This window comes from Crocodylus siamensis, chromosome 15 (genome assembly GCF_052110815.1).
Source record: "Crocodylus siamensis isolate JL-2025a chromosome 15, ASM5211081v1, whole genome shotgun sequence".
In the NCBI taxonomy this organism is placed as follows: Eukaryota; Metazoa; Chordata; order Crocodylia; family Crocodylidae; genus Crocodylus; species Crocodylus siamensis.
This window is the reverse complement of record NC_143409.1, coordinates 48,329,035-48,341,904: the sequence shown is the minus strand read 5'-3', so window position 1 is coordinate 48,341,904 and position 12,870 is coordinate 48,329,035. Positions and strand designations below refer to the sequence as shown.

The following is a 12,870-nucleotide window of genomic DNA, read 5'->3' as shown; positions in this document are numbered from 1 at the left end:
GGACTAAGAACGAGGGGGTCTTTGCCTGTGGTAGCTGGGGGGATGCTGAGCTGGCAGTGCAGCCAGACTGGGGAGGGGAGCGGCGGCTCAGAAAACTCAGCAAGAGGCAGTGCTCAGACAGGCTGAGGTGGGGCAGGCAGAGGAGCTGGAATCCCCTCTGGCCCCATGACTGAAATTGAGGGGAAATGTTGTTGTATCTCATAATGGGCTGTAAAAAGCAGGGAGTGGGTGAGCTCTGCCCTTAACACTGACGTTCTGCCACACTCAGCAAAGCAGAAAAAGATGTTCTCCCTCAAGGTGATACTTTTACCTTCCTCCACAGCTGGCGCAGTTCTTCCCAGCCCTGCAATGAAACACAGAATTGAACATGAAAGCTCATTCAAACAAATATAGTGGGACTGTTCAGTGCTGTGTAAAATATTATGATTCAGAAGAAATCAGTTCTACGACTTCAATCTAGAGTAGATCCTCAGTGAATTCCTGGACATGGTGTGACAGTTTATGTGTTAGAGGCCATACGTTTCACAGAAGTACTGGTACTTACCAGAACTTCTGTTGCCCATATAGTTCTTGATACTAAATTTCCCTTTCCCTCTTTGGAAATTATATGGTAAAATAATCAGTGAAAATTGTTCCCTGCTGCATTAGTACCAGTTGCCAATATTTCCATGCATTCAATGATAGTAAATCGAGGCCATGGAGGTGACATATTTTGCTGTAGTTCAAGAGAAACTGACCTGGACTGGGGCGGAGGGGGTGGGGCAGACTTGGACCTTAAGCAGGGTGAAGAAGATGCCTTCCTCACTGTGCCAAATCTCAAGGGTCTCCCCATCGCTGCCTCGTTTACTCACATTCTTCATTACTTTTCATATTTGCAGGGTGGAATCAGGTAGGTGTCTGCTCCATACTAATGTGTGCTCTCCTGCTGTTGCAAGGTTTTTTTAGTTTTCTATTGACACATTGCACCAATTCTAGTCTTTCCTGGCAAATGGAAAAGAATTTGAGAGAAGTTCCAGACGGCATCAACATCATTGTGTGAGAAGAAACAATAACTACATCTGAAATGAAAGTTTTCCTCTTTCTCCCCAAGCATACAGAAGAATAGCTCTTTATCTATAGCCCGATCATATTTCCATATTTCTGTGCGCTTCTATGTTCCTTGTTCTCACAGTATCCTAACATCCTCCTTCTCGTTACTCTACTGGATTTTCAAAACCAATATTGAGGAGGAAAATTCTCTTTTACATGACATTTCAATAATTTGATATTTGTATCTAATCACAAAATGTGATTAAATCGTCAAGGCACCAATTTTTTTTATGGGATACAAGTTCAGAAAATATCCAATTAAACACATTGACATTTCTATGACAAGGAAATACACATGTTGTATTTATTCAGGATAGTCTATCATTTCTCAGACACTGACTATCTTATGTTGGGCAGTCAGCTGCAGTTAAAGTTGCTCAGCCCTTTCTATTTTAAACCCCTGTTTTCAGTTATTTGTCACTTTACCAGTCCAGGCTGAAACTCTGCCAGGTGGTTATCTATCTCATGTTGACTATCTTGGATTTCACTTTTTACCTCTGAGCTTACTTTGGGGTGTTTTTGGTACATTTTACAGCCGTGTTTACAGTTGTTGGACCTGATCAGCCAATCACTGCCATTGTGGGGGAAGAGATGTATTGCCGTGCCACCTGTCCCCCAACATGAGCGCTAAGAATATGGAGGTGAGGGGGTTCCAACCTGGGTCTCCAAATGATGTTCATCTGTACCGTGATGGGAGAGATCAGTTTGGAGAACAGATGCCAGAATACAAGAGAAGGACAGCGTTTTGGAAAGGTGGCCTCACAGATGGAAATGTTTCCTTGACGATTCTCAATATTCGGCCTTCAGATGAAGGGCTATACATCTGCCTTGTTGATGATAATACTTATGAAGAAGCTGTAATGGAACTGAAGGTAGCAGGTCAGTGGCTCGTCTCAGTTTATCTGCATGGTTTTCAGGAAACCAGAGATCTGGGTGCTAGGTGCCCTTTACCCCAAAAGGATTTGAACCTCTTTCTCTCTCTGATTTCCAAGTACAGCACTTCAATCATCATAGCACCATTCATGCATTACCCTAGGTTACTTTAGTCACTTCTTCTGAAACTGGCCTCCGAAACAGTCAGGAGAGATAGAGACATGCAGCCAGGAGAGGAAGAGCAAACTAGCTGTGTGGGGCTCGGTGAGGTGGCGGCAGCTGCCCAGGAAGGGATGGGGCCCTACGTTCTAGCCTGGACCCTTGTCCCTAATGGGTCTAAAATCTCTCTGCTGTGTGGCTCTCCCGGGGAACAGTGCATAATACAAATACATGAAATCACTCATACATTGAAAATATCCTCAATTTTTGGCTCCTGCAAAGAACTAGTCACCAAGAAGCAGCATCTGTCCTGTCTTTGACAGCTTGTCTGGCCCAAGTAGATGCTTGTTGGAAGAGGTAATAGTAACTTGACAAAGAGGCCTGTAGGTCAGTAATGATATGGACACAATTTTGAGGAGAGGCTTTTGTTTAGTCTTGGACTCATACATGCCTAAGTCAGTTGGATAGTTCTGAACATTGTACCCACAGCCCATAATTGCTTGTCTCTTCTCTGGTGCTGTTTAAACACGTTGACCCCCTTTCCTCACAGCAGTGCCCTGTCTGCATGGACAAACACTTGCCAGAGCAGGCAACTTCGAAGAAGAACGTCCAGATCCCCTTCTATGTGACAGTTCCCCCAGAAGGTTTATAGCTTATTACCTGGAAGTAGAAGAAAACACTCTTCTGCCGCCTGCCACAATTACTCGCTAGGCCTACACCTTCCTGGTTTTAACTCAAGGTGCGATTTTCTATTATATGAAAGGCAACTGGAGCAGGTCTTCATCAGTAATCTTGTCATGCTTCTTAAGAGTGTGTGTAGGGACTATTCTTTAGTGTCAACAACTATGTCAGGAATAGTAATCTAAGAAAAATCAAAGACTGATATGTGTGTGGTCCTCTGATAGAAAACCTGTCACAGAGTCTGTGTCTTGGTTATTAATTATGACACACTGAATTTTTAGACCTATTTTGTCCCAATGTGACATTGCAGGCAATAATGCATTGTTTATACCTCTCTTCTAATGAGTTCTCATGTCTGATTCTGTGGTTGCTTTCAGGGCTGGGACAAAATGCACCGCCTCTGGAAAAAGGTACAATGTTCAGATTATATCAATTGCCAAGTCTCCCTACATTGGGAACCTATCAATTTAGATCCTTTAATAGATTAATACTATTGAGATTAATATATTTATTAATTGTTATTTAAGAGCAATATATGTGTTTAATAGCTGATGAACAGAATGAATGGAGATGTCTCCTCTGGCATTTCTAGACCAGTACTGGTGGATGGCAGGGAGGGTAATGAATGTAGGAATAAGGAAAATGTCACTCTACATATATCTAGGATTTAAGGCTCCCCTCCTATAGCATTAACTTAATCCTCAGCTGGAGACAGGACACTGGACTACATGTATCATTGGTCTGACTCAGTATGGCAGTTTTTATGTTCTCGTTTTCTTATTGAGTGTGCAAACACATAACAGTTGAACAGTTCCAACATTTCACGGGCTGTGGACTGGTTCACAACTGTTCTTTGTCAGAAGTGCCCACATGTACAGTGCCCTAGCATTCAAGGTAAGATGGTTATCCTTTAAATCCTTTAAGCACTGAAGTGCTGTGGTTCTAACAAAGAGGGCTAGGGCACAGTGAGCACCCAGCCTAGGATGTCTCAGTGGGTGGGTTGAATGGAGCTAATCAATAAAGGAGGGGGAAAAAAGAGGGGGACAGTAGTATTCTGGCCACATACCACTGTAGCCAGTTACAGCAGTGGGCAGCAGGGAGGAGGTGGGAGGAGCAATGCAGTGTGGGATGTCTGGGGGACTGACCAAACTGTTGTCACAGACCATTTGGTGTCTGCTGAACCAAAGTCCAGTGAACTGGTTCAAAACAACACCTGATTTTCTATTGGCACAATTCATCAGTTCCAGAACGTTTTATAACCACTTTAACAGGCTGTTTTAAATTCATTAAGATGCATTCAACCTAGTCTAAGCCTAGCAACAGACATTGCCAAATTAAAAGGGATCACATTAGAAACTGATCTGCTTTACTGAATGACCCATATTGCCCATTGTCCCACATTTGGTCTCCTGCCTGATGTGGGACAACAGGGGATGTGTTCCCTGTCCCTCCCTGCCTCACATCAGGTCCTGCAGTGACACAGATGCCAGGGAGTCCCTGGTGCCCTCTGCCCCCTTATCCAGATCCACCCTGACCCATGCTTCAGGCAGAGGCACGGTGGAGGGAGAGGTGGGTGCAGGAGCCAAGATATCTCCAGTGTGGGTCAGCATGGTCCAGGCTTGGAGGCAAAGGGCACGGGAGATTACTCAGCTCTGTGCCCCCTACACTGGGACTCACGCTGATCTGTTCCTCTAAATAGATCAGTGCAGGACCCAGCGCAGGTCACGGGGTAGCAGCCCCAGGTCACACAAAACTGAGAGTAAAGGCACAAAGCACACAGTATTGCCTGAGTCCCATGCCTCCACACTGGGACACACACTGGTTTCACCACGTACAGGGATGTGCCCCAGGCCTCCCTATACATGGAGAAAACTAGGCAGGTCCCTCAGTGGCCTGAAGGGATCTGGACTGGGCCAATGAAGCCTCCTCAGGCTGCCAGAGCAGCTGCCCAGGGTGGAGAATGTGTTTCTGCCCTAGGTGTTGTGTGCCCATGCCCAATACGATAGATCCCAATCTGGCAGTGGGTGGGGATGTCACACCTCATGACAGGACTCTCACATCCTCAAGTATTTCAAAGCACACCATGAGATGTGGCAGCCTGTGACACAGTAATGTATCTGCATGCGACTGCACCTCCTCTTCCAGACCCTTCTTTGCCTGCCTCTTGCTGAGATTTCTGAGAGGTCCTGCCCCCTTCCTCCTGATCTCCCCCTTCCCCCAAATTCCCTACAATACAGAACAGCCCTACAAATACAGAAATTGGAGAATGGGGAATATAGGGATTAAGATGAAATCAAGGAGAAAGCCAGAAAAGTACGGGTATTTCAAGCAACAAAGCAGGGTAAGAAAGGAGAAATAAAATATACACAATAATAAAGGTACTAGGGAGAAAGATACTGCAGTGAGAAAACATGACAGGGCAAAGGCTGGAAGGTCTGAGTATGGTGGGGCCAGGATTACAATAAGTTTGGGGTGGAACAACAGAAAAACGTACTTGAGGCTGATGAGAAAGTCGGAGGACAGAGCAGGAAGCTGCCTGCTGAATAGACCTGGACAAAGGGGCGTTGGAAGGGACTGAAGCTGGCCAGGGTGGCTGAGTGGAGGAGTTATGTGAGCTCCTGTTTGCATATTCATAAACCAAGACAACTTTGTCTGAACTGCAAGTTTTTGGTCTATCTCGACTTCGTTCCTCTGCTGTCTCCTCCTACCCAGTGCTGCTATCTCTTCCTTTTTATGATCTCTTCCCTTGTATTCACTTTCCTGTAGCTTTTGCTCCTTTCCTCCTGCTTTTTTGCTCCCCAAAGTTTGCTTGTCATCACAATGAGTGGTGACGAGGGAGAGGAAGAATCCAGCTTTTCTGTCCCACAGTCATCCACCCTGTCCATGCGGGGATGTGACTCTCCTTTTATGTCCGTTGTTCCCTGCTGGGGACACAGCAGTTCTTGAAACAGCCCCTGACTTCTAGGGACTGTTTAGGAACTACTCCTCTCGATCATATTGCTATAGGCCCAAACAGATGGAGCAGACGTTTGCATAAAGGGATCTCTTACCATGAGTTAGAAGAGATGAGCTGCTATAATTTCAGTAGTTTTGGGGGTGCTTTCCTTTTCCATCCAACCATCATGATACAGTCTTTCATCTTTCTTCATTTATTAGAGGACGGACACTTGATGCCCAAAAGTTTATCCAACAGTTCTTCCAAATAGAGAGTCAAACCAATAAGAGATACCACAAAACATCGTTGCCTCCTGAACCGGCAGAGCTCCAACAATACTCCAACTCTCTTTATTAAGACACCAAGTACATTCCTGGCTTTTAACACAATTACCTTCTATTCACGTAAGTCACTTATGGCTTCCTCACTCCCACTTCCCCACACATTATCTCTCCATTTTTGCCTTAAGCCCTTCCAGTTTGTGTATGTATTTTACTCCCTCCCATCTGCTATGCCATAGGCTGTGTCTTGCTGGAGTGGGAATGTCTCTCTGGGAAATGGCCCCAAAATATGAGAGTGGAGAAGGTTTAACAGGGTGGGATTGAAGACAGACAGTGCAGGGGGAGATGAGCTGTATCCATGCTCTCCCCTTCACACCCTCTGCTGGGCTCTCCTCAGCCCCAGGGTCTCTCATCCCTGCCTGTGACCGGCAGGTGCAGGAGGGGAACGATGCCGTGTCCCAGCCCTGGCCCAGCCGGTGCGTTTCTGTCCCTGGCCCATCTCTTCCTGCCAGGGGGAATCGGCCCTGCCCTTTGCTGAGGTCTCTGGGCTCCTTCCTGCTCGGGTCAATCCCGGATTCACCTCCAGCTGCAGCCATAGCTGCCCCTGCCTCGATCACCCCCTGTCCTCGGGCTGAGCTCTGCTCCTCACGCTCCTGTATCTCCTTTCCCCGCAGAGGAGGTGACTCTGGATCCGAACACAGCTTATCACTACCTCACCCTGTCTGAGGATGGGAAGACTGTGACATGGACAGACACGGCGCAGGATCTGCCTGACAGTTCTGAGCGATTTGACTCTGAGCGCTGTGTGCTGGGCCATGAGGGATTCACTTCAGGGAGACACTGGTGGGAGGTGGAGGTGGGGGAGGGGGGATGGTGGGGTGTGGGGGTGGCCAGAGAGTCCGTGAGGAGGAAGGGATGGATCAGATCTAGCCCCGCGGAGGGGGTCTGGGGTGTGCTGCACTATAGTGGTGAGTACAAGGCTCTCACTGCCCCTGATCCCACCCCCCTGTCCCTGCACCGGGCACCCAGCAGGGTCGGGGTCTGTCTGGACTGCACATTGGGGCAGGTGTGGTTTCTCAGTGCTGACACCGGGGCCCCGATCTTCACCTTCCCGCCAGCCTCATTCACGGGGGACAGGATCCGGCCCTGGTTCTGCGTGCGGTTTGGTGAAATCAAGCTCTGACGCAGCCAGTGAGAGGAAAAGGAAACATACAAGACAGGACGTGTTAGTTGTCCCCTCCAGCCTCAGTCATGCTCATGTCTGTGACCCTGGAGGACTCCTCTCCCTGCAGACGATCAGCGGGGCCGTGTCCGAGACCCTGGACGCGCAGGTTGGGTTTCTTCATCTTCTGACCACGGAAAGCAGGACATGGCTGAGCTGGACGGTCCGTCTCCAGCCCGTGGGTCATTTCCTGCATGACCGAGGGGCCCTCGGGGGCCTGTGGGGTCCGGCACTGACGGGTGCAGCTGCGGGGGGTCGGATGAGGGGCAGCGAAGAGGAGGCACCAAAACCCGGGGCCAGTTGTGTTGGGAAATGCAGTTGTATCTGGTCCTGGTGTTCATTTCACCTCTCCTTGTTCAGAGCCTGCAGTCCTGAGAAGTGGAGATGCTGTGGCTGCTTAAAAAATTATTTGTGCATTTTTTTGGCCCTTTTCCCTCATTCTAATTACTGAAAAATCACCCCCCGACTAATTAATTTTCCTCAAGATTGCAGTCAGTAAACCTGTTGCTGATGCATATCAAAGTATCTTCTGCTTGGTGATTGATTGATTTATTTCACATCTCATTTCCTTGTCACAAATGCTGTGGAGCGAGCAGATTTCTTTAAGAGATTTAATTCCTCATAAACAAAACCAATCGCCTTCCCTGGAAGTTGGCATGTCAGTCTGGTGGGACTGTAGCATCACTGCTTGTGTTCCCTGTGAGCTACACACACATAAAACTGACGTGTCTGGAAGTGATTTAAGAGTCCAATCCTTGAGCGATTTGCAACAGTTACAGGTCTTTCCTCAGGGGAAAGTAGGCTGTGGGCAGTGATTCCTCTGCTTGTTTTTACTCTGTCCTCTCTCCTATGCTTTCTGGGCAGTATGGTTCACCTTGCAGTGGACGGCCATTGGTTAAGCCCGAGTCATCACTGCAGACAGCTGGTAGCCAGCACTTTCTAGCTCTTCAAGTCAGCATCCATTTTCTAGAAGGATGCCTTCAACATGCCCTTACAGCATTTCCTCTGGCCGTTGTGAGATCTCAAGCCAAGCCTAGACTGGGAGTTAAGCAGTTGTTTTGGGGGTCAAGAGTCAGGCATCGCCACACAATGTCTGGTAGTTGGTAGGGTAGGGGATGCAGGGGGTAGTCAGGAAGGCTGAGGCGGAGATGGGACTGGGACTAGCTTCCCGGATCAAGGACAATAAGAAGCCCTTTATTAAATACATAGGGGGCAAAAAGAAGGTTCCAGGTAATGTGGGGCCCCTGAAGGACACATTAGGAAATTTGGTCATCACACCAGATGACAAAGCCAACATATTTAACGATTTCTTTGCCTCCATCTTCCTTAGCAGGGACCGGAACCATCACCCCCACACTGGGTCCCCCTTAAACTCCAGAGGAGGCTCACCTAGGCCAAGGGTTTGTGAGGAACTAGTTAGGGAACTTCTGGAGGGACTGGACGCATTCAAGTCAGCTGGCCCGGACAATCTCCACCCCAGAGTACTCAGGGAATTGGCTGAGGTCGTTGCAGGACCCCGACACGGCTTTACGAACACTCATGGTGCTCAGGTGTGGTGCCAGAGGACTGGAAGAGGGCCAACGTGGTCCCCATCTTCAAAAAGGGGAAGGAGGAGGACCCGGGAAACTATAAGCCAGTTAGTCTTACCTTGATCCTGGCCAAGCTTTTTGAGAAAATTATTCTGGTGTATATCCACGAGGGGCCAGCAGGGGAGGTCATGCTTAGGGGCAACCAACACAGGTTCATTTGAGGCAGGTCCTGTCAGACCAACCTGGTGGCCTTCTATGATCAGATCACCAAATCCTTAGACTCGGGGGTAGCAGTGGACATAGTCTTCCTGGACTTTCGGAAGGCCTTCGACACTGTCTCTCACCCCGTTCTCATTAAGAAACTGGGGGACTGTGGTGTCGGCACCCACACAGTCAATTGGGTCACCAACTGGCTGGAGGGCTGCACCCAGAGAGTGGTGGTGGATGGGTCATTTTCAACGTGGGGGGATGTGGGCAGTGGGTACCTGCAGGGCTCGGTCCTTGGGCCCGCACTATTCAACATCTTCATCAGTGACTTGGACAAGGGGGTGAAAAGCACCCTGTTCAAATTTGCTGATGACACTAAGATGTGGGGGGATGTGGGCACGCTAGAAGGGACCAATAGGCTACAGTTGGACCTAGACAGGTTACAAGGGTGGGCGGATGAGAATAGGATGGGATTCAACACTGACAACTGCAAGGTGCTGCACCTGTGGAGGAACAACCGGCACCATACCTACAAGCTGGGGAACTCCCTTCTCGTCAGTACAGAGGGAGAAAAGGATTTTGGAGTCATCATTGATGCCCAGATGAACATGGGCCAGCAGTGTGAGGATGCAGTCAGGAAGGCCAGCCGCACCTTGTCATGCATCCACAGATGCATCTCGAGCAGGTCCAAAGAGGTGATCCTCCCCCTCTGTGCAGTACTGGTCAGGCCGCAGCTGGAGTACTGTGTCCAGTTCTCGGCGCCGCACTTCAGGAGGGATGTGGACAACATGGAGAGGATCCAGAGAAGGCTACTCGCATGATCAGGGGACAACAGGGCAGGCCCTATGAGGAGAGGCTATGGGACCTGAACTTGTTCAGCCTCCACAAGAGAAGGTTGAGGGGGATCTAGTGGCCTGTTATAAACTAGTCAGGGGGGACCAGCAGGCATTGGGGGAGTCCCTGTTCCCCTGAGCACCGCCAGGAGTGACCAGGAATAACGGTCACAAGATGGCAGAGGGCAGGTTTAGGTTAGATATCAGGAGGCGCTACTTCACGGTCAGGGCGGCTAGGGTCTGGAACCAGCTTCCAAGAGAAGTGGTGCTGGCTCCTACCCTGGGGGTCTTTAAGAGGAGGCTAGATGTACACCTTGCTGGGGTCATTTGACCCCAGTACTCTTTCCTGCCATGGCAGGGGGATCAGACTAGATGATCTACTCAGGTCCCTTCCGACCCTAGAAACTATGAAACTATGAAACAGCAGCCCCATCCAGCCCACCATTCAGCCTTGTCATGGGAAGTCCCATGATCCCAAGATCCAGGCTATATCCAGGCTGTGGCTTGAAATGTCCTTGTCACAGAGCGGGATCCTAGGGGTGGCCGTGAACTCCCCTAGTGCCCCTACCATGCCAGTGTGATATAAAAAAGCATCCTCACAATCTCGCCCACCACGTCTTTGATATTAATGATGTTTAAGGGAGGCTGCCCTTAGTCCTCTCTGACACGGTGCCCTGATGTATCCCAGTCCGTGTTCTATCTTGGAGGATTCGGTGCACCCCAGCCTTATGGGCTATGCGTGGCTCCAACCACCCCTGTACCATGCCACAAGCCTTGCAGATGTACCGGACGTTGTTTGGTCAATTCCACACTCCGTACCCCATAGGCGCTCTCTGGCTTTCACCGCCTGCGCCCCCACGGATGCTCTCTGGCTTGTCTCTCAACTGCCTGCACTGGGGCTTCTCGCAGCTGCCCACACTGGGGCCAGGGCCAATGCACCCCAGATGCGGTGCCCTCTCTGGCACCGGGGCCCCCACGGTACCGTGGAGCCCTTATGAGGCCTCCTCCAACCCCTAATAGCCTCACCCGGTCCTCCAGTCTAACAACAAACAGTAACACAAGCCCCTGGGCTATAACATAAAACTAAACTGTCCGGTCAGAACAACATCCAATCCCTACTGGCAAATACTCCAACCCACGGCAGCAACCAGGGGATGCTCATGCATTTGGGCTTCTCCCCTCTCTCTGCACTGGCCAAGCTCCCCCTTCCCTGGCAGCCAGAGGGGAACTGCTGTCCTGGCCTCATGCCTGGGTTTAAGAAGGGCTAAGCCCTGCCCCTTCCTGTCAACTGGTTTTCACTGGTTGTCCTAGCAACTAGCACCTGTGCTGCCCTGGTGACTGGCAGCTAAGCCTCCCCCTTCTCCCCACCAGTGGTCTCTCCCGGGCCATTTCTGCTTTCAGGCGCAGGGCACCTAAGTGCTCTGGGACAGTCCTTCACCCAAATGTTTTAACAACCTGACCTTTTCCCTCAAGCTCTATAGTACTAAGGCTGCTTGTACACATAATGATGTTACCATGTACATGTGATGAAAATTTCCCTTTGTGTGGCTTAATGGTGTTACACTTTACACATACGTGAGTTTCAGGGGTTTTAAATGAGTTTGCATCATCACAAACAAAATCATATTCTGATGTAGTTTGTCTTGCAACATTGCAACTTGAAAGGTTGCATCCATTAATCTCGCAGCTTGCCCCCTGGCTGGGGGAGAGACAGGCAGGCTTTGTAGAAAAAAGTATCAGGCCCCTCAGTGCTTCTGCCTTCAGCAGGTGCCTTCACCCACCAGGATGCCTAAAGCCACTTGGGAAGGGCTGGCTTGGCCCTGAGGCAGTGCAGGGAGGCAGCAGGAAGGTGGCTGGGTGTGCTGGCAACCAGAGAAGGTGTCGGGGAGGATACATGGGGTGCTAGAGGCCTGGGAGAAGAGTTGGATCAGGTGCCTCCGAACAGGGGCTGCACTTGACCTGCTAGCAGCCAACCCAGCCAGCCCCAGGGCTGCTACCGTGCAAGGAAGGACCAGGGCCCCCTTCATCTCAGGAGCCACTCAGCCCACTGGCATCTGTGGGAGAGGCAGGTGGACTCCGACTGAAGAAAAAAGGATTGGGCCCCTTGCCACGTCTGCCTTCATCAGGTACCTGAGGCTGCCAGGACAATGATGTATACAGTGACAGAAAAATAAAACCCACTGGTTCACTTAAAGACTCACCGTTTCAATTTAGGGGCATAGAAGCCAGCCCTGAAGGACTGAACCCATGTCACATGTGCAAGCACCCTAAGGGCGTGTCCACACGAGTGTGCACGTGCCTCGTACAGCATCTCTAACCCTTTTCAGTCACTTCAAGACGCACCTGCAGGCAGTTGCCTTCCTGCTGAGTCAAAAATTTCCCATTTGTTACAACATGATTCAAAAACCTATAGAACTCCAGCTGGATTTTTAAAATTATTATTTATTAAGCAAAAATGAATCATTTACATGTACTTATGCAGACTTGTCTTGAGGCAAAGACATTGCTGTGCATGTAACACAAGAAATACAACAGTCATAGCATTTTTGTAACTGGGCAGCACCTTATTTCATATTTTCTGACATGATTGAGGGTCAGATATTGGCAAAAAAAAACTAGAAAAGGTAAATAAAAGTAAAGCAAGCATCCAGAGTATGGGATGTAAATACTACAGGCTAGGTTCTTTCACTGATGCTAATGGAGTTGCACCAAGGATGAATTTAACTCCAGGATATTTGAGTTCAGATTAATCTAATTACACAACACCAAAAAAGGCTGAATGAAAGCATGCAGATAACATAGGTTCTGTTCTAGTGCAACATATGGCATGCATCAAGGACTTTACCTATAGACCATGGAGGTCAATGGAAATATGTCCATTGTATCAGTTAGCTTTGGATCAGGCCCCAAGGACATAGTGCTGAGAACACGTAACTATCTAAGGTTATTAATATGTGTAGATGCTTTCTGGAGAGCAACTTTTAAGAAGGTTGTATAGTGTAGTCCTGCTATCTAAATACCTTAGCAGATTGCAAGAACTTCTGTGAATCTGTGAACCATT

The 12,870-nt window shown here is 49.1% G+C and overlaps 1 protein-coding gene across 1 annotated transcript; it reads left to right on the top strand.

Annotated features, from left to right (window-relative positions):
- The first annotated feature begins 1,709 nt into the window (after positions 1 to 1,709).
- Positions 1,710 to 7,393, top strand: LOC149852655 (butyrophilin subfamily 1 member A1-like). Its single transcript, XM_090028398.1, has 3 exons — positions 1,710 to 1,968; positions 3,180 to 3,212; positions 6,693 to 7,393. The coding sequence occupies exons 1-3, from the start codon at positions 1,710 to 1,712 to the stop codon at positions 7,199 to 7,201; spliced, it is 801 nt and encodes a 266-aa protein (XP_089884524.1). The 3' UTR covers positions 7,202 to 7,393.
- The last annotated feature ends 5,477 nt before the right edge of the window (positions 7,394 to 12,870 follow it).